At 54.7% G+C, this 21,463-nt stretch overlaps 6 protein-coding genes across 6 annotated transcripts; 3 read left to right on the top strand and 3 right to left on the bottom strand.

Annotated features, from left to right (window-relative positions):
- Positions 1–29: 29 nt before the first annotated feature.
- On the bottom strand, positions 30–4,983 carry G647_02148 (uncharacterized protein; the record flags this gene model as incomplete). The annotated part of the gene is made up of 4 exons (XM_008726498.1): positions 30–968; positions 1,034–3,052; positions 3,104–3,711; positions 3,759–4,983. The coding sequence occupies 4 exons, from the start codon at positions 4,981–4,983 to the stop codon at positions 30–32; spliced, it is 4,791 nt and encodes a 1,596-aa protein (XP_008724720.1).
- A 775-nt stretch (positions 4,984–5,758) lies between these two features.
- On the bottom strand, positions 5,759–7,069 carry G647_02147 (uncharacterized protein; the record flags this gene model as incomplete). Its single annotated transcript, XM_008726497.1, has 1 exon — positions 5,759–7,069. The coding sequence occupies one exon, from the start codon at positions 7,067–7,069 to the stop codon at positions 5,759–5,761; it is 1,311 nt and encodes a 436-aa protein (XP_008724719.1).
- A 377-nt stretch (positions 7,070–7,446) lies between these two features.
- G647_02146 (uncharacterized protein) lies at positions 7,447–9,717 on the top strand (the record flags this gene model as incomplete). Its single annotated transcript, XM_008726496.1, has 1 exon — positions 7,447–9,717. The coding sequence occupies one exon, from the start codon at positions 7,447–7,449 to the stop codon at positions 9,715–9,717; it is 2,271 nt and encodes a 756-aa protein (XP_008724718.1).
- Positions 9,718–10,434: 717 nt separating this feature from the next.
- Positions 10,435–12,296, bottom strand: G647_02145 (uncharacterized protein; the record flags this gene model as incomplete). The annotated part of the gene is made up of 3 exons (XM_008726495.1): positions 10,435–11,421; positions 11,474–11,774; positions 11,827–12,296. The coding sequence occupies 3 exons, from the start codon at positions 12,294–12,296 to the stop codon at positions 10,435–10,437; spliced, it is 1,758 nt and encodes a 585-aa protein (XP_008724717.1).
- Positions 12,297–13,631: 1,335 nt separating this feature from the next.
- On the top strand, positions 13,632–14,179 carry G647_02144 (uncharacterized protein; the record flags this gene model as incomplete). Its single annotated transcript, XM_008726494.1, has 3 exons — positions 13,632–13,707; positions 13,773–13,996; positions 14,057–14,179. 3 exons carry the CDS (start codon positions 13,632–13,634, stop codon positions 14,177–14,179), a joined length of 423 nt encoding a protein of 140 aa, XP_008724716.1.
- A 1,740-nt stretch (positions 14,180–15,919) lies between these two features.
- On the top strand, positions 15,920–20,991 carry G647_02143 (uncharacterized protein; the record flags this gene model as incomplete). The annotated part of the gene is made up of 2 exons (XM_008726493.1): positions 15,920–20,687; positions 20,738–20,991. The coding sequence occupies 2 exons, from the start codon at positions 15,920–15,922 to the stop codon at positions 20,989–20,991; spliced, it is 5,022 nt and encodes a 1,673-aa protein (XP_008724715.1).
- Between the last annotated feature and the right edge of the window lie 472 nt (positions 20,992–21,463).

Here is a 21,463-nt window from a genome sequence, read left to right as displayed (position 1 = left end):
CCAAGCTTGTGCGCCAGAACTTTCACGCTTCAACTCTTCTGCTTCCTCTTCATCATGACAGCCTTGAATGGATTCTTCGCCTTGAACCTTAAGAAAGTACATGCGTAGACGACAGCATAGTTGAACATGATGAACGCGACGAAGATGCCAAAGTCCCGCCAGATATGGGAATAGAAGACGGAAAACCCACGTCCGAACTCGTCGCCCGTCGCATATTGGCAGAACTCGCACAGTCCCTCCGATCCCACCTGGACATAGCCTCCGGCTTGGCTGATGTACTGTCGCGTGTACGATTGACAGGTCTGGCCGGGGGGTGCGCGGAATCGGGCAAATTCCCCCTGATTGCATCGGACAGGTTTATTGTGGATTATGGCTGCCAGCATTGCTTCGAGGAGGTAGTGAAACGGTGTGAGCCAGTACATCCAACTTCGCCAGAAATACGGCAACTGTGCGGGCGGGACGACCACACCACAGAAGCTGACCACGAAAAGGAAGAACAATGGCACCAGTAGACTGGCGAGGAGTTCGTTGGGCGAGAGCGAGGCGATAGCCTGTCCGAAACTGACATAATACAGCTCGAAGAGCAGGATGTTCAGCAACAGGAAGCCAGAGGTGAAGCCAGAGGTCGACGACCGGTACCCGGCGATGCCCCACCACCAGCAACAGTAGAAGATAGCTCCGGCGAGCAAGGAGTAAGGGATCTCGACCAAGACCGAGCCGGTAGTCCAGGCAAACCAGCTGTAGATCTTGGCGTTGTTCTCCCGCGACTCGAAGATGTTCCGAGACTTGAGGAAGACCGGTTGTAACTGTTGGATGAGGGGCGGAGAAATGGTGAGCACCAGGAACACTGCAAACAGGCGGGATTGCATGTCGATCGAGGCGAAGCCAAGGTGGTAGAAGGTGAAGCAGATGAAAAGCCCCGTCATGATGTGAAGCATGAACTTGCCAACGATATAGTTAGGGGTGCGCTGCACGATATCAGTCACAAAGCACAAACCAAACTCAAAAGGGGGGGGGGACACCTGGGACTCACCCAATACGCCACAAATGATCTCTTGACCACAGCCAGAGTCTGTGTCGTAAGTGGCATGGCGTACTCTCGGTCGTCTGTCACGTTCTTGCTATGCTCGACATGCTTTCGGCGTTCAATCATTTCGGTGATCTCGTTGGATCGTTCTTGATAGTTCCTGCTCTGTTCCCAAACATCGCCCCAGTCTTTGCCCTTATAGTTGGGATCGCCAGCACCAATCGCCTCCAGCATGTACTCTGCTGGGTTCGCATCAGCCGGACACTTGGGCCCACCATTCTCTTCAAAGTAGTGTATGAGGTCATGCGAATCATGGCCAAGCGGGCCATGATAGACAACTCGGCCCCCAGCCTTGAGTAAGATGAGCTCGTCGAAATGCTCGAACAAGACGGCCGATGGCTGGTGGATAGTACAGAGAATGGCCTGACCAGCATCGGCCAGTTTCCGAAGAAACCGAACAATGTTGAAGGCTGCCCCGGAATCGAGCCCAGAAGTCGGTTCATCTAGGAACATGAGCAGCTCCGGCTTGCTGGCGAGCTCAACACCGATGGTCAACCGCTTTCTCTGTTCTTGATTCAGTCCTTCGCCAATCTGCCCAATAGTGGCGCCCGCGATATCCCGCATTTCCAAAAGGTCGATGATAGTCTCGCAGTAGCTGTACTTTTCCTCAATCGACACCTCTTTAGGCTGACGAAGTAGGGCCGAGAACTGCAGTGCTTCCCTGACCGTCGAGGTGGCCTCATGGATATCCATTTGCTCGGCAAATCCGGTGGCTCGCTGAAACGACTTGGGCAGCTGTCGGCCGTCCACAAGGAACTCGCCCGTCACCGTGCCAAAATTGAGGCGCTGCGCCAATGCATTGAGAAGAGTTGTCTTCCCAGCACCACTCGCGCCCATCAACGCAGTGAGTTTCCCAGGACGAACATACCCTTGCACATTCTGCAGAAGCTTCCGTTCGCCCTTCTCGTATGGAATCACGTAATTGATATCCCGAAAGGTGTAGACTGTCTCGTTCTTCGCGACCTGATCAACTGGGCCGTCGTCCTGTTTTGTGTTTGGTAGCTCCTTGCTTTCACTTTCCGGACTCATCATCTTTTCCACCGTGGTCTCTTGTGTAGAGCTGCGAGATTCTTCATCACCATCTGCTTTCTTTTCTCTTCCACCAGTCTCAATGGATTCTTCCATCCTCTTCGGAACTTGACCACGTTTAAAGACGGTGATGGCGCCGCCTCCGGCGTTTGGCTTCATGATCTCCATCCCGAAGGCGGTGACTGCGAGAAAAAAAGCGAAGAAGGCCCAGAGAATGCCAAAATTTCGCCACAAATGCGAGCGGCTGTACCCAAAGGCTTGTTGAATGTAACGGGCACCATCGACGTAGGTCCGTCCAGGCTGGCTACCAGCCAATGTACACGACTGATACTGAGGTGAGACATCCGGACCTTGTGGCACAAGGCTCGGCGGTACACAGTCCATGATGAGACCCGTGAACTCGTTCGACATGAGACACTCGAAGCCGTACTGTATCCAATTGATCCTTCGAAGCCAGCTGAACCAGACTCGCATTTGTTCAGGTGGGATAAGATAGCCCGTATATACCACCAAAATCTGGATCGAGACGCCGGTAAAGCGCGTCGCGTCGTCGAGGGTTTTGCACAGAGCGGAAATGGCGCGGAAAAAGGCATAGGTGACCATCGTGACGATCCAAATGATAAGACAGGAGATGAAGAATTGAGAAGCGGAGGCAGCAAGCCCACCCATCCAGTATATGATGATGTTGAATAAGAGGACTTGAATGGCAACCAACGGTACGTCGACCACCGTTTGCGCGAGAGCATAGGCTGCGGGGCGGTAGAAGGAAAACGATTTGTGCTTCAGCAAGATCGGTTTCGATGCGAAAGCGGCCGTCATTTCGGCCAGGGCCAAAAGGGCATTGAAGAGGAGGACGAGGAAGATAGCGCCACCTCTCGGAAAGGCACCAGCAGTTGTCTTTGGCATCTGAAAGAACAAGCTGCCGACGATAAGTCCCTGTTAACAGGTCAATCACACACCAGATACTTGGAGAATACAGGCCCGTACCTGGAAAACAATACCGCCCCATTTGCCGACCAACGAGGCTCGATCGCCCAGCATGACAAGGAATTGTCGATGGGTGCATGCAAGCACCTGCTTGTGGAAGGGAATCGCATAATTCTTCTTCTTGTTTTTCTTGGACCTATTTTCGTGACGGACAGTCCGTTGTTCCTCCAGGTGAGCCTCGAAATCTCGGATGTCTTCTAGATTGCGTTGGTAGGCATCCGAATTCCGGTACAAGGACGCAAAGTCGTTTGCGTTTCGAGGAATCCGATTTTCCCAACCTTCCCGGACAGCTCTTTCGTGAGCGTCGGTCACTGAAGTGAGGAAGTCGGCAGTCGTCCATCGCGGCTTGCACTCGAAACCAAGGTCCATGAAGTATTGCTTCGCACGATCTGCTGGTCCAAAGTACAGACACTTCCCCTCGTGAATGAGCAGGACTTTGTCAACCAATTCGTATAGGGATTCTCCGGCTTGGTACAGAGAAACTGCAGTCGAGGTGTGTGCCATATTCGTGAGAGCTCGAATAGACTGAACGTATTCCAGAGCAGTACTGGCGTCGAGGCCCCGACTCGAGTTGTCCCAGCCCTGAACAGAGGCTCTGGTAATCATGGCTGTAGCGATGTCAGCAAGTCATGACCCTCTTGGACGTATAGCCTACCTTCTGCTATGCTCACACGCTTCTTTTCTCCGCCAGATACTCCTCGGACGAATTGATCACCAACTTTGGTGCCGAGGGTATGCTCGATCCAAAACAACTTGGTCACGACCCTCAAGAATTCTTTCATATAGTCTGCCCGAGACTCACCTTCCAATCTCGATTCCTTACCTGGTGTCCGGGTCTGAAGAGCAAACATCAAGGTACGCTTGACCGTCAGAGTAGGATAGTGCAGATCGTCTTCGGGGTTGTAGATGACTTCTCCTCGAAAGTCCTTTCTCATGGTCTTGGCATCAGTACCGCCGTAAGTGACATCCCCTTCAACTGCTTCGAAACCCTCACGCTGATTGCAGAACGTCTTCAGGAATGTCGAACAACCAGACCCAGGTCTGCCCAGAACCAGTAGCATCTCGCCCGGTCTGACGCAACCATCGAAATGGCTGAGAAGTTCACGGACTGGGGGCTTGCCACCCGCAGCTTTGGCACCTTTTGTAAAAAGGGTCCTCAGCGCCCGAGGTAGGCCCAGGAATATGTCGCCAACTGTTGGCTGCAGACTGGCACCGAGTCCGACACCCTTGACTGTTAGATCACGGAAGATGACACCACTGTGACGAGTCTTCTCCTCTTCGCTATGTTCTTGTCGAGCTTTGCCAAACATGCGGGACATGAGTCTCTCTATTTCATCATTCTCTTCCTGGAGCTCGCCATGAGATTTGCCTGAGGCACTGGTCCGCCGGCGTGACAAGGCGGTGAACAGGTCATCCTCAGTCTGTATGCTCTTCCGCTGATGTAGACCCGGGCGCTTTTCCCGAGCTGATGGTGTCGTCGTTAGAGGCTCGAATCTGGAGTCGCGTCTTTCTGTCGGAGAATCATCCGATGTGCCTGTCGAGAACGAGCTCGAGGACAATGGGCGGGCATGGGAGTTGTTGGTGTCCTCGCGCGAAGCATTGCTTGAAGAGTTGACAGCTGTGGCGTCCTTGCTGAACGAAGGTGTCCCCTGGTCTTGAACCTCGGCCGATGAAGTCGCGGTAAAGTGTGCGCGTGGCGGGGGCTGAGGTAAGTTCTCTGACGCTGTGGAGCAATTCGACGTGTCTTCGATAGAACCTTGTGGATGGTCTTGTTGAGCGCGTTGCTGGTTGGGAGTATATGGCTGACCCGTAGATGATTCCGCGCGGGCTGAAAGAGAGCCACCAGGATTGCTCCTATCTGTCGGAGCCGGCTGGTCCATGGTGGATTAAGGACCGCAAAGGTATAAGTCGCTGTGCGTTTGTATCTCAGGTGAGGTCAATTTGAGCCACACGACACCATCATGAGAGCTGAAGAAACAGACGGCTATTGCGGGATAAATACTGCAGGAATAACATGCGAGTCCGTAGGAATGAAGCCCACAGGTCGGTGATACGGTGATACAGTGACAGCCTACCTGACAAGAAGCCGTTTGAAGAGAAGAAAGGCTTCGAGAGAATACAGTTGTCACTGCCATATGGTGCGTGCTTGCATCGTCGACGTAAGTACGAGTACGAATGCTCCAGGTGGGACCCGGCGCAGCTGGGGAAGGCGCAGCCCGCGACTGCTGGATCTGTGTGATCCATTCCGAGATGAGAGCATAACTGGTCCGGGGGGGGAAAGGTAGACGCGATAGACTGGCACGATGGTTGGATGAACTGCTTGTTTGTTATGGCCAAGCCGTGTCTATGACGAGATCTTCCTGTCGTTCGGATCTCCAACATGCCGATCCCGGCGCATCTGCCAAGGCTGCAGCCATCAAGCCTCGCAGATGGAGATGGAGATGGACTGGTGGTGACGACTCGATATGCGCTCTTGTCGGCTTCGGAGGTGTTCGCTCCGAATACCCGCGCGTCTTGGCCTCCAGAATTTCAGCCGGCCCGTCGCACATCCACCTGTAGCTGGAGTAGGATGCGAATCGTACGGTGTCCAGACAGATACGCCAGAGCAGCAAAGAGACGGAGCGCCTGCCGAGGCCAGAGTGGCTTCCATCTACCTCAGACGACTCTGGCGGCAGGTTTCCTCGCGAAAAAGTCACTCATCTTCTTCATCCCGGAGACATCGACCTTTTTCAATGCGCGCACCCCGTTGGATTCTCCCAACCTCTTCCGTTTGTCCTCTTCCTCCTGTTTCCTCTTCTTCTCGGCTCTTAGCTCGGCGGTCTCATCGTCTTCCAAACCCCTCTTCCGGCTGAAATCGCTGATAGACCTTGACAATAATGCTTCGGCTCGGAGTGCTGCTAGCGAACTAAGGTGACCATCGAGAGGAGCAAAATCGATCGGGGATCCTTTGGCAGCAAGCCGGGCTCTTATCCTGTCCGCTATCGCGTTTGGCACGTAGGATTCAAGGAGGAAGTCTAACACAGTCCGTCTCTTTTGCAGCTCAAGTAGCTCCGGAGATATCGTTTCGGGGACGACTGTGCTTACGGAGGTGGCGGTTGAGGCTTCTGAAAATACCGCCGAGGGTGCTATGCTTGCAGCAGAAGACTGAGACTCGAACACCTCCGAGGCACTTTCGTCGTCTTCCTCATCGTCTGGCGCTGTTGCATTTGACTTGGTTTTAATTGCGGATATGGTCGTGTCTTCCCGTTTGACGCTCAGTATAGGTGCTTCCAAGGCTCTCGTCACGAACTTCTCTTCCAACGTAGAGGGCAAACCCCGTGCCATGGCAGCATCAGCTTTCTGTATCAGCATCCGCAGTACTTTGTCTTCACTGAATCTGAACATTTGCTCATCTCCTGCTTGTATGGTGTCGCAAAACCGGGACATTGCCTCCTCCACCATACGTCTGCCATGTTCGAGCAAGTATCTCAGGTGTTTGTTCTCACGCATGTGCTCCTCAAGCAAGTCGTCGATTGGCTGGAATAGGTTTCTGCCTGTAACGAGGGGTAGGATAATGAAAGCAAGGTCAAACGGCGTTGCGACGAAGAACTCGGCGGTCTTGCTGACATAGCCCTCCTCACAAGAGAGACTCGCTTCAGTTGCAGCTTGGGACTGGTCTAAGTGATCTGCTACGTGACTCTCGGCGCGATCAGGTTCGAGTGGTGTGAACAGTAGACTCCGGGGATCTGCGGAGGGTGGGCTGACTTTTGTGAAGTGATATAGCCCTTTTTCCGGGCAAAACAAGAACCGCTGAGCGTCCGGGTCGCGGGGATGGCGCAAGAGTATGAAGCGGGATTGAGTGGGTGTGTCTTTCGGGAGGATGAAATGCTTTAACGGATTTTGTTGTGGGCTGTCAGTGGCAGCGTTCGTCTTGGAGGAGGATTTCTTGACTGGACTCTTGGAGCCTGAGCGTGTTGTGATTGCCATGATGACCCTAAGTCGTCCCCTGTGCACGGTATTGGAGTCGTGGTAATAAGTACAAGTATGCCGTTGGATGCAGAGACTTGCTCGCTTGACAGTCGGCCTTTCACCCCTCGCAGCCTCGCGACACGCGTGCTCAGCGCGTCACGGCCAGCCAATCGGGGTCCAGCCTTCTCCGCAATCCATCGTTTTGTGTTCACTTGAAACTGTGTGTTGAAGACTGTCACAGAAATGAGTAGGTGTATGAACTCAAGCGCATGGTCGTTGCAGAGCCATTGGCGGAGTCCTTCCCACTTCACAAAGGATTGAGTCTGCTCTAGCTGGGGCCTAATCCACCTGAACAAACACCAGACACTTTCAACCCTGAATCAAGTCTCCCAAGGATGTCTTCTGGTGGACCATGGCCTCCAGTCTCACCTCATGCGGCGCTGCTGAGTTCTCCAAGTGGCCGCAAGAAGTACGAAGCCTATAAGAATGATACATCGTCAATGCAGCGCTCAGCGACAACACCTAGCCTGGTGGACAGACTGCGAGCGGCACGGACGAACAATGATTTCCCCCCTCAACACGAGAGTCCTGAGGATGACGAGGATGAAGAGACGCTACAACTGAAGCTAGCAGCGATTGAGGCAAAGTTGAAGCTGAAGAAGCTGCAAAAAGACAAAGCTCGCGCTGCAACACCAGGAAGGGCCTCCTCCAGGCCTGGTTCGGCCCATGGACCGCCGGCTCCTCAAGTTGAGGTCAAAGCCTCCCCTACCAAACGAATACAGGCTACACTTCCAAAGTCACCATCTCGTGTCTTGCTGGGTATTGATAAGGGAATACGTGGCGCCGACATTTCGCTCAAAAGAGCCAGTACCGTCACAGGGAACCGTTCCATGATCAACTCATCAACCACCCTCACCGACCGACCTACCTCTCGGTCTTCAGCATTTAACTCGACTCGCTCTGCAACTTCCACTCGGACAGCCACCAGCAGCGAGTGCAGGAAGACATTCAGTGAACGTATGACCGAAGCTCGAGAACGGGAAACCACCATCGAACGACGCCGTGCGACAACAGTCCAAAACCGCCGGAGAGGTTTCGTTTTGAATCAGGATGAGCTCGAGAGCTATCGAACAGCAGCGGCCGAAACACGTGGGCAGGGAGCCTCGAAATCACCCACGCGACAATACTTTGAGTACAGCCGCGACCAAGTTCTCACCGCTGCAGCAGAAGCACACAGCGGCACGCAACATCTTAAAAAGAGTCGAACCATGCCTGACCTGCGAGCTTCTCCTTCAAAGGACACGGGCCAGCCCTCAAGACATGAAGGAGCCGCCAACTTGTTCGAAGACTTCTCCGGCTTACACCTGACCTCCCGAGTCCTTCCACATTCTTTCCTCAGACGCACCCTTCCCACCGAGACATTCACAATCTACCGTATTCCCGACCTACTCAAGAACGTGCAATCCCCCGACTACGAACTCCCGGAAACAGTGTGCGACTACGTGGTTTTCGCCGTCATTGCCTCCAAATCCTCCCCCATGGACCACAAGAAGATTCCCAACCAACGAGATCCCGACAAATCCACCGTTGGCACGAGGGACTGGGAGAAACGATGGGACGATGGCTCGCACAACAGCCGACGCTTCATGGCCATCACCCTTACAGACTTGGCCTGGACAATTGACCTGTACTTATTTGGCACGGCGCTACCGCGGTACCACCGCCTCACTCCTGGCACGGTTGTAGCGATCCTCAACCCGGGCATAATGCCGCCCAAGCCAGGAAAATCCGACACCGGGGCATTCTCCCTGTCGCTGTCCGACGACAGCGACACAGTTCTCGAGATCGGCCACGCGCGAGACTTGGGCTACTGCAAAACGCTGAAGAAGGACGGCAAGGAATGTGGCAGCTGGGTCAACACCGCGAAGACGGACATCTGTGAGTGGCACCTGAACGCCGAGATCCAGCGAACCAAGGCCGGGAGGATGGGCGTCAACACCGGGTCCAACGGGTTTGGAAGGCGGGAGAATCGGCCGATGACGAGGAATGAGGATCGCGCCCACAAGGGGTTGCTGAACAGAGATGGGAGAAAATTCGACCGCGAGACCGGCGCACATTATTACATCGCCACTACGGGACCGAAGGGTGGCGGCGGCGCGGCGCGTGATACTGGTCGTGGTGGTGCCGCCAGTCCGGACGACCCGTTCATTCAGGCCGTCGAGGGAGAATTATCCCGACCGAGCGACCGGAATGCCCGCCTGCGGAGACGCCTGGCCGCGCAAGCCAAAGAGAGGGAGATTGCCGAGAAGCTCGGCTCGAGAGAACACGGCGGGTTCGGATTCGACAGTGCTGGCGCCGAGTATTTGCGTCGCAAAGCGAAACAACTCGGCGAAGACAACAAAATAAAGGCTGTCGGCGACAACGGTCTGGACGATGCCTCGAGCAAGGGTTCTGCCGCGATATCAATGGCCATCCTTTCCAGCGGGAGTACTACGAAGGAGAATCGAAAGCGCACCGCTGCAGATGTCCGTCTGTCGCCAGTCAAGAAAACACGTTTCGTCACGGCCAAGGGCATCCGCGAGGCTGGAAGAGACAGTCTGGGCGCACCAGGTCACACAGTGGCCGCTCACGGTAGTGACAGTGAGGACGAGTTGGAGATTGTATGAGTGTTTGCTTACCAGTGTATGAGAATCACGAATTTTGGTTATCCCTGTCCGCGGTCGGCAAGTCAGCAGGTTCAAATAGCCGCCTGATTATGTATTTGGTACAATGAGGCGTCGCGATGCTTTGCACCACCTTCCTTTCCGAAGCAATTGCACCATATGATGTCGAACGATCTGGAGTTTCTTACTCTCTTTTTCGGCTTCAATCTTCTTTCTGCGAGAGGTTCCACTGGAGCCGGGAGAGAGTTTCTGTGGCGCCGGTGGAATCATGCCAGGACGCCATAATTATTCCACCCACCGAATCGATTTGTAAAGCTACTCAGGAATTGCGTTGTTAACCTTGTCAGGAATTAATGCCACTCGAACCGTCACCAGTAGCGACCTCGTCTTCAGCGGTGTCGTTCAGTTGGAAGTCCGAAAGGTTGGCATACTAGTGGTGACCGGTGGCGCGCGCGGCTGGTGATATGTATTCGCGTGGGCTTACCTCGAGCTCGTAAAGGACCCACAAGCGTTGCGAGACGTAAGTAGGTATGTGGTCGTTGCCTCTTGGAACAGCTTCAACTGCTTGTGGACAATCTTCACGTTCGACCACGTGCCAGGACGAAAACATGGGAGGCATGAGAAAAGTCGGGCTTAGTTGGCTGTTCAGACTCGCTCGAGATTTAAAAAGAGTCCCCTCAGCTACTGTCATTGACAAGTTCCAGCACCAAAAAAGATAGTCTAGCACAATGTTTTCCAGGTCTTCTTCCACCATGGCCAGGTCTTCCGGACCCTGCGCTCCTCCTCCAGGATCTGCTGGAGATTCTCGACCTCTCGTCGACCGCTCGTGATATCGATCTCTCCGGCCCGCCTGATCTTCGTCCTATACCACAGCTTGTATCCGAGGTACATGACAATGACGATTGGGGCGGCGAGGTAGACCTCAAAGAACCCCTTGACAAGTTCAGAGGCAGACATTTCGGCATAGCCGACAGGAGCGATACCGGTCCAGAACTGCGCAACGAGGATGAGGCAGTTCATGATCAGGCCGATCCAAGAGCCATAGACTGTAGCCTGTGATTTGAAAGCGAGTTCGTCGAGGGTGTGGCCGGCCATTCGCCAGGCCCTGCGGAAGCGAATATGGCATAAGCAGATCGTTCCCCACGTGAAGATGGCGGCCAGACCACTGATTGCGATCATCCAATTGAAGGCCTCGCCGGATGTGTCCGGTCCAGCCGCAACGATGTAACACAGGAATCCAAGAAGCGACGAGACGATGATAGCAACCAGAGGGCGCCCTTCCCGGTCGACGTAGCCTAAAATCTTGGGGGCCTGACCCATGTCGGCAAGCGCAGCAAGCGTACGGCTTGCACCGTAGACGGATGAGTTTCCAACGGACAGTACGGCGATCAGGATGACGACATTCATGATGGACGGAACGGCATCAATGCCGGCGTTGCGTACCGCGATGACGAAAGGGGAAGCATTGGCATCGGCCGAAGAGTTGCCGTTGAGCAACATTGGATCGTTGGAGGGCACGAGAACGCCGACGACGGTGAGTGACACCATGTAGAAGAGGGCAATGCGCCAGAAGACCTGCTTTACTGCGGTAGGCAGAGCAAGGCGCGGATTCTCCGTCTCAGCAGCGGCAAGACCGACCAATTCGGTTCCACTGAATGAGAATGCGGCAGTCACAAAGACCGAGCAGAGGCCTTTAAACCCGTGATTCTGGGATCTTGTCAGCGGCCGGTAGGGATCCAGAAGCGTCTCGAGAACTCACGAATGCACCCGGATCGTACCAGTAGCGTGCCCCGATATATCCTTGGCTCCCAACTCCACCGGTGTTGATGACAATTCCGAGAATGATGAAGCCAATCACCGCGAGGACTTTGATGATCGAGAAGACGAACTCAGCCTCGCCGTAACCTCTAACGCCAAAGAAATTGATGAGGATGATGGCGACCAGAAAAATAGTGACCCAAGCGGCTCCGTTAGTGCCTCGACTGCCGGGCCAGAAGTCGAGAGTGAGCGATGCGGCAACGATTTCAAGCGGGAGCGTCACGAGCCACTGAAGCGCGTAGCTGAAAGAAACGGTCAGTCTCCCACGTGTCAAGTCAGGTCTCTGTCACTCACTTCCAGCCCATGGCAAATCCCCAAGCTTCGTCCACGAAACGACTGGCGTAGACGGAGAACGCTCCCGCAACAGGATATTGGACTGCAAGTTCGCCGAGAGCATGAGTGGTGCAGTACAAGGTCAGGCCGATCAGACCATATGCGAGAACCAGGGACGCTGGGCCACCGCTTGCGAGGGCAGAGCCAGAACCAACGAATAAGCCGGTGCCTATTGAGCCGCCGATGGCAATCATTTGCAGGTGTCGTTGTTTCAACTTCATGGCCAAGGCTGGCTCTGCGGGAGGTTGATCCTTGAGGATGCGGCCATTGGCGTCGATGGCTTGAGCGGTGACGCGAGCATTGGGGTTCCGTTTGAAGCCGTCGAGGAAGCGACCGACAGCGGTCGAAGCACGAGGATATTCAACCTTGCCCTCGGACACCTCGGAGCTCCCAACAGGGCTACCTGCCCTCGCTTCAAGGTCCTTTTCCATGACAAGTGTCTGTCTGGGGCGCGTAGAGAGAAAGCTAGCGAAGCAATGAATCCGAGGGATGAGGACAGGCACGTACCAGCAGGGGACGCATGGCTCTAAAATAGATGTCTAGCAGTGGGGTTTCGCGCAGGCGTCGGCAAGATGCGATGATCGTCGACGGCGAACAACAAATGAGAGCCATGATGGCGATCAATTACAGCGGAGTCTGTGAAAAAATTCTGTGGGTTGGAACGAGGAAAAACCGCACGAGGAGATACTGCAGGCCGTCCGGCAAGGCTACCTTCTCACTGGTACTGCTACGTTGAGGGTACGCAACCTTAGATAAGCGCACAAGGTGTGGATGGCGTTCTGGAAGGCTATTTGGTTGTGGCAAACACAAAGTTGGGTGGTAGGAGCCGTCTCCGCCGTCAGCCTCATGGACAAGCTCGCTGAGGTGGAGCTGTAGATTGTGGACAAAGGGCGCAGGGTAGCAACCGATCGCTCCGGCGGTGCTCACGGACCCTTGACGGCTCGAAGCCCATGCTAGCAGGCGTTGCACCAATTGCGATAAAAAGGAAACATGTTGCTGGTGGGCGGAATTCTCGTCGAGCTGTGCACAACAAAGCGCCGCATCACCAGAATCTCGGTGTGAGATGAGCGAATTCTCAGGCAGCTGAAGAAAAATTTCGAAATGCGTCCGCCAAGGCGAGGCTGCAGCGGAGAAACGCCGGCTTTCGGAACGGAAAAAACAAGCTCCGCGAATAATGAAATTTCTGGCATCAGCCTCGATGGTCGCAACAGGGTCTGCCTCAAAGCGACCGGCCTACCATTGAGTCGCAGAGCTGCTGTGCTCGATGCTACGAGGTATGCGATGCCGTACGTGGGTAGCATAGCTCATGATAAACTCGGTCCCAATAGCAGCGGAAGAATGCTCTGCCCACATGTACCCGGTATCTTTTTTGTCCCTCACGGTCTGATCTTTCATCCCCACGAAAAGGGGCATGTGCTTCTCTGCAATCGGCTAATGGCTACGTCTCAACCAGTCTTTCTCCTCCGGATGTTGGGACGAATAACCCTGGGGCTCAGTCTCGCTGCCATGTACAACAGCTTTCGGCTTGGTGCCAGGCAGAGCAGGCAGCAACAGGATCTTGACCAATTAACGCGGAGAAGGTTGCAGCGAAAGGAAGTTACGCATCGTATTGCATACGAAGCGTTCACGAAGCGGAAACAGTATTGCCCGGCTTCACAGCTCCAACGGCATATATTACCCATCTCCCTATCTCTCTTCTCGAGCTGAGTCCTCTCGATTGCACACCTGGTACAGAATCCGCTGTCTGAGACAACCGAAACCACAACATGGCCGAAACCTGGAGTCCCCCAAAGGACGGCACCCCATGCTGGATCAATGTCCTGGCAACTGATGTCCAGCGAGGTAAACATCCGCGCCAAATGTCGAACTCTCTGAAAACAGGGCTAACGATTGCCTTTTGCTTGTAGCCAAGGCTTTCTACGGCAATGTGTTCGACTGGCGCTTCAACAGGACAACAACGGCCGATGGACGCACTCTCGATCCAACAGAGATCGCCATGTTCGAGGTTCCTGGTCAGCCCTGCCCCGGTGGTGGAATCACCCGCGTCAGCGAATCCGAGTGGGCCGCCTCGCACGGCAAAGGTGGAGTAGTCCTGTATCTGTATGTGGATGATATCAACTCGTATGAAAAGGTGAACCGTTGTCCATCTGCGCAAGGGTGGTGTACGAGTAGTTGCTGATGGGTGACGTAGAAAATCGTGGAGGCAGGTGGCAAAAGAATGACAGAGATCATGCCAGAAGGTGACATGGCCGTTATGCAGCACTTTGAGGACACAGAGGGCAATTACCTTGGGATTTATAGCATGAAGAAGTAGGAGAAATGGGAGAGGCGGCTGAAGGGAAGACGATCCCTCGCTGTTTTGAGCATATTGTCCAGTACCAGCTGGAACAATGTCGCACTCAGCTTCCATCCGAAAGCTTTCTTGATCTGAAACGAATCGCTCCAGCTGGGAGATCGACCGCAATTGACACGAGCGTTGCAGCTTGGTCCATTTCCAGTGTTTTCCCAACAGTGTAATGCTGGCGACATGAGACGGCCGCAGAGACCTCGGGACGTACTTTGCTCGACAATGTGTGGCCCTTCACAAGACCATTTCTGAGCCTGGTTGAACATCACAATTATTCACGACGAGCACACTCACATGTATTTCAGCATTTCTTGTCTTCCTTGTTCAGATGTGCGCTCGGACCATCGAGTGGCAAGAGCATTGTCCCTCTTCTTTTCGAAAGGTTTGTCACGGCCGTGGGTACGCAGTGATATTCTCGGATAGCGGGCGAGGGATGGGGTCTGGCAGTTGAGGTGACTGCGTCAAACATTGCGGCCATTCTGTAAATAACGATGAACAAGTGGTCGGGCGTCGGATGGGACGACGCATCCCGACCTACTGGGTACATGCAAAAGCAACCGGTCGTTGTCAAGAAGCGAAGGAATCCATCCCCGACCTAGTGACAGCTGCCAGACCTCTTGCAAGGGCCTGCTTGGACTGCGTCATTGGCCGAGAGTGGGCAAACCCAAAGAGAGCTGCAGGACGGCGCGGTGGCCCCGATTGGAAAAAGGACGTCCGGCGCAGGCGGGCCGCGGGGCAAAAACATGCCAAACTCTGAAGGTTCCTGCGGTAGGTTCATACCCGGAGTCGGAGTTGCGAGGTTCAGAACAATCCAGACGAGGAGTACAGTAGGAAGATGCAACGATAACGGCCTGATGGCAGCAGCCCTGATTCTTCGTGCTGTGCTTGTAATTAACGACTACTCTGTGCTGATCACCTTGATTTCGCTTTGAGGCCGATCCCCTCCAGCCTCGCATCACGTCGTCACCTTTCGCACTCGGCACCGCAGGCAATTTCTTCTGAGACTCGGTAAGCGCGGCAGAGTGCTCGTAAGTCCTGCACAAACTTCGCACTGGGCCCTTAGCTGCAGGTCCCGACGGAATGGATGAATTCGCATCTTCCGCGCCTATCATGGCTGTCCGTTGGCTGCTTGGAGATGATCCTCCCTCTCGCGTGGCAGCTGAACCTTCCGCACAATAAGCCGGCCTAGAGGCGTTCTAAGCTTGATACAGGTGAAAAGGTGGTGACGGTCGCCTGGAAGGCACCAACCACGTCGCCGCCCTCGATTGCTTTCCTTTCGGTGCTCTCTCATCACCCACACCAAAGGTCCCAAGTCCACCTGCTTTTCGATCCCGATACCACCATTCCGCTCCCTTTTGCCCTTCCACACTCTCTAGACATCCCCATCGTCGTTTGCTCGTCGCGAAAACCTTTTTGATCCTTCGTCGCATACCGAAATCTGGCAACTGATAGACACAGAAGCTTCCGAAAGTATCAACACGACCCAGCATCTGTCGCGTCGCAACCCAGTCAACTCGCAGGTAGTCGACTCGATACTGCTCGCGGAGCACCGCCATTTCCCGTCACACTACCCCCAGCCGACTTCCCTCGATCGCGGGTGATGCCATGAAGAGATCCTCTGCTAGCAGCGAACCTACCATTTTCCTTCGGTCCAGCAGCACATGACCATGATTCTCGATCGCAAACGTCGACATCCCCGCTGATGCTATGGCTGCTGCTATGGTCGCGTCGGAATCTTCCCTCAGCAGTCGCGTTTCCCTGATCTCTCTTGACCCGGCCATTGCCAGTCAGATCACCGGGACCACTCGGACAACAACCGCCCCTTCCGCCTCGCAACATGGCTCTAGCCCAAGAAAAAGCACAAAAACGCCCGATACTGAGGTGTCGCGCAAGCATGTGAGGAACAATTCTGCCCCGAGCGTCTCGGATAAGAGGGGACCGACTTCGCTACGGCGCGTGAAGGATAGTACGGAGGTCTTGAGACAGCGCTCTACAAAGTCCTCGAGCAGGAAGGCAAAACAGAGTCTGGAGCCGGTGTCCGACAACGTCCATGGACGCAACTTCATTGTCGGCAATGTCGGGACCGGAGGTGTCCTCTATCTGACTCCTTCAATGCACCAGAAAGCTAACCCGAGCCCTACCTCCGTTGCCTCGCCAGCACAATTGCCATCGACTGCACCAGCCCTGCTTAGCACTGGCGAAACCCCTGCTCTACCGAAAGAAAGGGCGTCTACCAGCAGGTCAGAGTCATCTTCCCAATCTCGACGAACCGCCTCGAAGCGATCAGCTAGGCCTTCGCGAAGACCCGCCGTCGTTCTCAACCATGGTCGGTCGCAGTCGTTCTCCACCGTCGAAGAGCACCGGCAGTCGCTGCTTGGGCCACAGGCCCGGACCGTAAGAATCGTCATACATCGCCCAGAAACAGCGAGACCGAGCACATCGCAAGATTCCACAAGGGAGCCCGCGCCAGAGCTGCATCCAACTCTGGAAGTTCCTATTCCACATTACCGCATCGGTACTTTCCGTCTGAGTTCCAATGGAACGCCCATGCTGCGGGGTTCTTCCTACACACCGGCCTCTGCCACGCCATCCGATGTTACGCCTACTACAGCGATCATGCAGGCAGAAGGTTACTTTGGCGGGCCTCCGCCTGCCAGCCTCAAAGCATTCGCTGGTCTCGAACCAAAGGAGACGGGCGCCATGGATGCTGCCTCCCTCCGACCACCGATGCCATTTCTGTCCCAGGGCACGTCTGCACCGACTGCCAGTTTGCCCAGTATGGTCCAACCGGAAGTATTTGACGACCTGACCCAGATCTACGACGATCCCTCCGTCGTCCGGTATTGCCAGAACGTGAGAGAGATCACAGCAGCTACCCCCGCCCGCATCATCGCTCAGATTTCGTCCGATTCATTCATGGACTACGACCTTGTGTCAGACTTCTTCCTCACATTCAGGTCATACATGTCCACCTATCAGGTGCTCGATCTGCTGCTTGCGCGACTGAGGTGGGCTATTGGTCGACTGGAAGACGATGGACGGATCATCCGAGTCCGCACCTTCGCTGCTCTTCGACATTGGATCCTCAACTACTTCATGGACGACTTCTTTCTCGATCGCCGCCTGAGGACACGCTTCTGTAGAGAGGTCAACAGATTGTACCTCGACGTCAAGGCGAGTCCGAAGCATGGGTTTAGTGATCTCAAGCTGTTGCGCGACTTGAAACGATGCTGGAATGGACGTTGTTCGTTGTGCTGGGATCCCGAGGACTTCGACTTGGACGGCGACCAGGACGAAGAGATTCATCCTGGAGGAGACGCGGACGATGACAGTACGCCGAAGTTGCAAACTACTATACAGCCTCCCCACATAAGACCCGAGTCCCCTCAAACTCCCGTGCTAAGAGGGCCGACTCACAGTTGGTTCGATCCAGACGCTGTCCTCAGACCCAGCCACGAACGCCAGGAGTCTAACAATTCGGGCCTCTTGAGTGACGGCAGCCTTCAAGCGAGTTCCTGCTTCGTCCCGAGGAACATTCTCCGGCCTGGCACCGATGACGAAGCTGCGCGGTCGAGAGCTCGCCATCCAGTTTCCGTCCAGTTGCGGCGAAAAAACGCTCCAGCGAATCTGCAAGTCATCACCCAACCGACAGCGGCACCGAAGTCGCTTGGCCATAGAAAAGGAGCAAGTTCAATCGATAGTAACCGAGAACCGACTCCACGCAAAGCCCAAGCTGACCCGCCAGTGCCCACGATAGATGAAGGCAGTATCATTCGGGGGCTGCTGTACAGCCCAAGCGCCCCGTTCGTACAGATCGCTTCCTCCCACTCGACCCAGTCGCTCGACAGGAGTGACACGTTACGAGTCGGCTCCAGAAGAGAGCCGGGTGGTACACAGTCAGCTGCACAACCTCCTGCGAGAAACATTTTTGGGTCATTACGGAAGGTGCTTGGAAACAAGCATGGCCAGCTTGATGTGACGCTTCTCACGGTCTCACAATCCGCCCAAGAAGTCCCCATTCGAGATCAAACATCACAGCTGCCGCTCAACATCTCCAAGTCCCACGATGAACTCCGGAACAAGACAACAGCAGGCATGCCGAGAAAAGGCGAAGTCCGTATTGACCTTCTCTCGGCAGCAGTCTGCCAGAATTACGAGACAAAGTTTCCTTCCAAGCATCGGATAACCTACGGACCACTTTTCGCCACGAATCCTGGTCTACGACCAGCTACGTCGAGCCAGGAAAGTCTTAGGCCGCAGCGAGCGGCTAGTCATGCTACTCGTCAAAGCGGTTCCATTTTGATTGTGGATGACACGCGTCTCGATCTGCCGTCGATGTCTGGTGCGCTCGCCATGGCAAATAAGGAGCTTGAAGTTATTCCGGCGCCCGTGCTTGTTGGTCCTCCTGGAACTGCTCTGGACGACCGCAAAGAGAGTTTTGACGCAGTCGCAACACAAAGAAGCTCAAATGTTCTTCCGCAATATGCAGAGACGCCGCCCACACAGGGCAGCCATGATACACTGGAGCAGGTGATGGTAGATTTAGCTGTTCCCGCCAGGACGTCGGAAGACAATGGTTCTATCTCTCCTAGGGTGGAAAGAACGCATTCTCCTACCACAGCCAGTTCCAGAACCGTGAAGGAAGAGCTCAGACACGCCAATACACCTGGAGCCGAGCCTGAACCCACAACCGTTCTGAAGAGCACAGAAGACCAAGACACAGAGGGAGAGGAATCTGAGTCCGAGCTGAAATTGCCAACCCAGACACTTAGGCGGAGACCAGGAGGAGACTTGCGTGGCGTTGAAAACGTGCAAGAGCTGGATCATGGTTTTCATCACACTTCCCTCGATACGGCCAGCGCAGTATCCGATTCCCCCCATGAATCCTTGCTTATCATGAAGACCGAGACTGCCAAGCAGGCTCCTCCAGTGGGGGGTCCCCCGGTTGAGGTTCCCCCAGCGCCCAAGCCTATTTCCTTAATCAACACTCACTCTTCTCAGCACCTTCGCCCATCGTTCGAGGCGGCGGTCGCCGGTTTCTCTGATATTCCCGACGATGAAGATGGTGGGCTCGAGGCTACTCTTTTGAAACTTGAGGGTCGTTATGAAAAGAGGTCACCTCCGATGGAGCAGCATCCCTTGGACGGCAATTCGAGGCGTCGATCGTTGCCCGAGCTTAGCCGTATCTCTCAGTCTCGACTTCAAGAGCATGCAGTCAATGTTGAAGCCCCAGTCGCTGGTACGTCTGTACATGTCCGTACGACGGTAGACGAAATCGCCTCTGAAGAGTCGAACGACGAGCCTCTTACTCCGGAACCAGTGGTGGCCGAAGCCAGGCCAGCAGCCTCGCGGAGGTCTTCGATCTATGGGCTACCGACCGAGTCTGTTGCAGACTCCGAAGAGTCGTATGGTTCTCTGCCGCTCTTGCAACGCGATGAAGGCCAGGAGAGTTCTCCTGTGATACCACATCCAAAACCCCCCACAGATTTACCACTCGTGGCTCCGGGATATTTCCCACAGGACCCGCCGCAGTTGTTTCACCTGCCGAAAGGACCTCCACCGAGTGGTAACAAGCACAGAAACAGCATTCCTCGCCCGGGCACGGCCAACGAGAGCGCGCACTCGTTCCTTCTTGACGAGGACGAGAATCTGTCGGATTTGTCGTCGGAGATTTCTGTCGACATCATAAACTATTCAGAGGTGGTCGACCGCTCGATCTCGCCCATGCTTGCAGCGCCGGGGACTGCTATCTCCGGCCTCGAGATACCGGCGCATCCTTTGACCTATGCGTCGGTCGTGGATCTAAGAATACCCACGCCACCAGAACAGGCCTCGGATCCAATACCGCGGGGCGAGAAACCAGAAAACACCAAGGCGACAAACACACGACAGCCATCTAAGCAGCAGGACTCTCTATCCACTCAGACCTTGGCACGTCTGCCCGCTGGTCCGGCGCACATGCCCTTTATCCTCGCCTGTGACTCGCAAATTCTTGCCCAACAGATGACACTGGTCGAAAAATCCGCATTATGTGAAGTCGAGTGGTCCGATCTGGTGGAGATGCGTTGGGATAGCAAGAATGCCGAGGTTGTAGACTGGGTCGAGTGTCTGTCAAATGGTAATATCCGGGGGATCGACCTGGTCAGCACGCGGTTCAACCTGGTCGTGAAATGGGCACTGTCGGAGATTGTCCTGACCCACGACATCCACGAGCGGGCTCGGGTTATCACCAAGTATATCCACGTGGCAGCACATGCGCGCAGGTTGCACAACTATGCGACGATGTTGCAGCTCACACTTTCCCTCACGTCTACCGATTGCACTCGTCTGTCAAAGACGTGGGCCTTAGTATCGAGCCCAGACAAGTCTCTACTCAAGCACATGGAGACCCTTGCACAGCCTTTGCGCAATTTTCACGACCTGCGAACGGAAATGGAGTCGGCCGACCTCAATGACGGCTGCGTTCCTTTTCTGGGTAAGCGACTTGAGCACGGCTCGTATGCGCGTCTGCTAACCCCTTCACAGGACTGTATATTCGGGACTTGACATATAATGCACAGAAGCCCAGTCACCTCCCCGGCGGTCGTAATAACGAGTCTCTGGTCAACTTCGAGCGTTATCGAAGTACCGCTGTGATTGTCAAGGGGCTACTGCGACTTATCGATGCCAGCTCCAGGTACAATTTCGAACCCGTCCCCGGGATTATTGAGCGATGTCTCTGGCTGGCCGCTCTGAGCGACGATCGAATACGTAGTGCAAGCAAAGCTCTGGAGGAGTAGGGGGAAGGTGTGGACGCCGATAGGGACAGCATAATGGCCGGGTACCGTCAGCTGTCACAGTTTTCATTGTTAGTTTCTGAGCGCTTCAGCAGGCGTGTTTGTCTTTATATGTTGTTATTTGCAGTCTTGCGTCTGGAAACCGGGCCAACCGTTCGAGTACTGGATAAGAGGAGGTTGGTTTGACAGCTGCGTGGGTTCGGGAGGAAATGAACAGGGTTATAGGTGTAGAATGGAAGGACACGAGACTGAAGCGATTCAGCATCCCATGGCGGTATCGTAGATATAATGTTGGATCCCCCCCAGTAGAGATACGCCTCGACTTTCGACTGTTATTCCGTTCAGATTGTTGAACAGAAGGAAAGTGTCAGAGACGGACAGGGGGAAGCCTGGGTTTCAGGTGTTATTGCGAGCTCTACCTTATGCAAGACTCGGCGACTGTCATCGGCATCTCGACCGCCAAGTGTCGCTCTCC

This window comes from Cladophialophora carrionii (assembly GCF_000365165.1).
Source record: "Cladophialophora carrionii CBS 160.54 unplaced genomic scaffold supercont1.2, whole genome shotgun sequence".
NCBI classification, from domain to species: Eukaryota; Fungi; Ascomycota; class Eurotiomycetes; order Chaetothyriales; family Herpotrichiellaceae; genus Cladophialophora; species Cladophialophora carrionii.
This window is presented reverse-complemented; position numbering and strand designations above follow the sequence as displayed.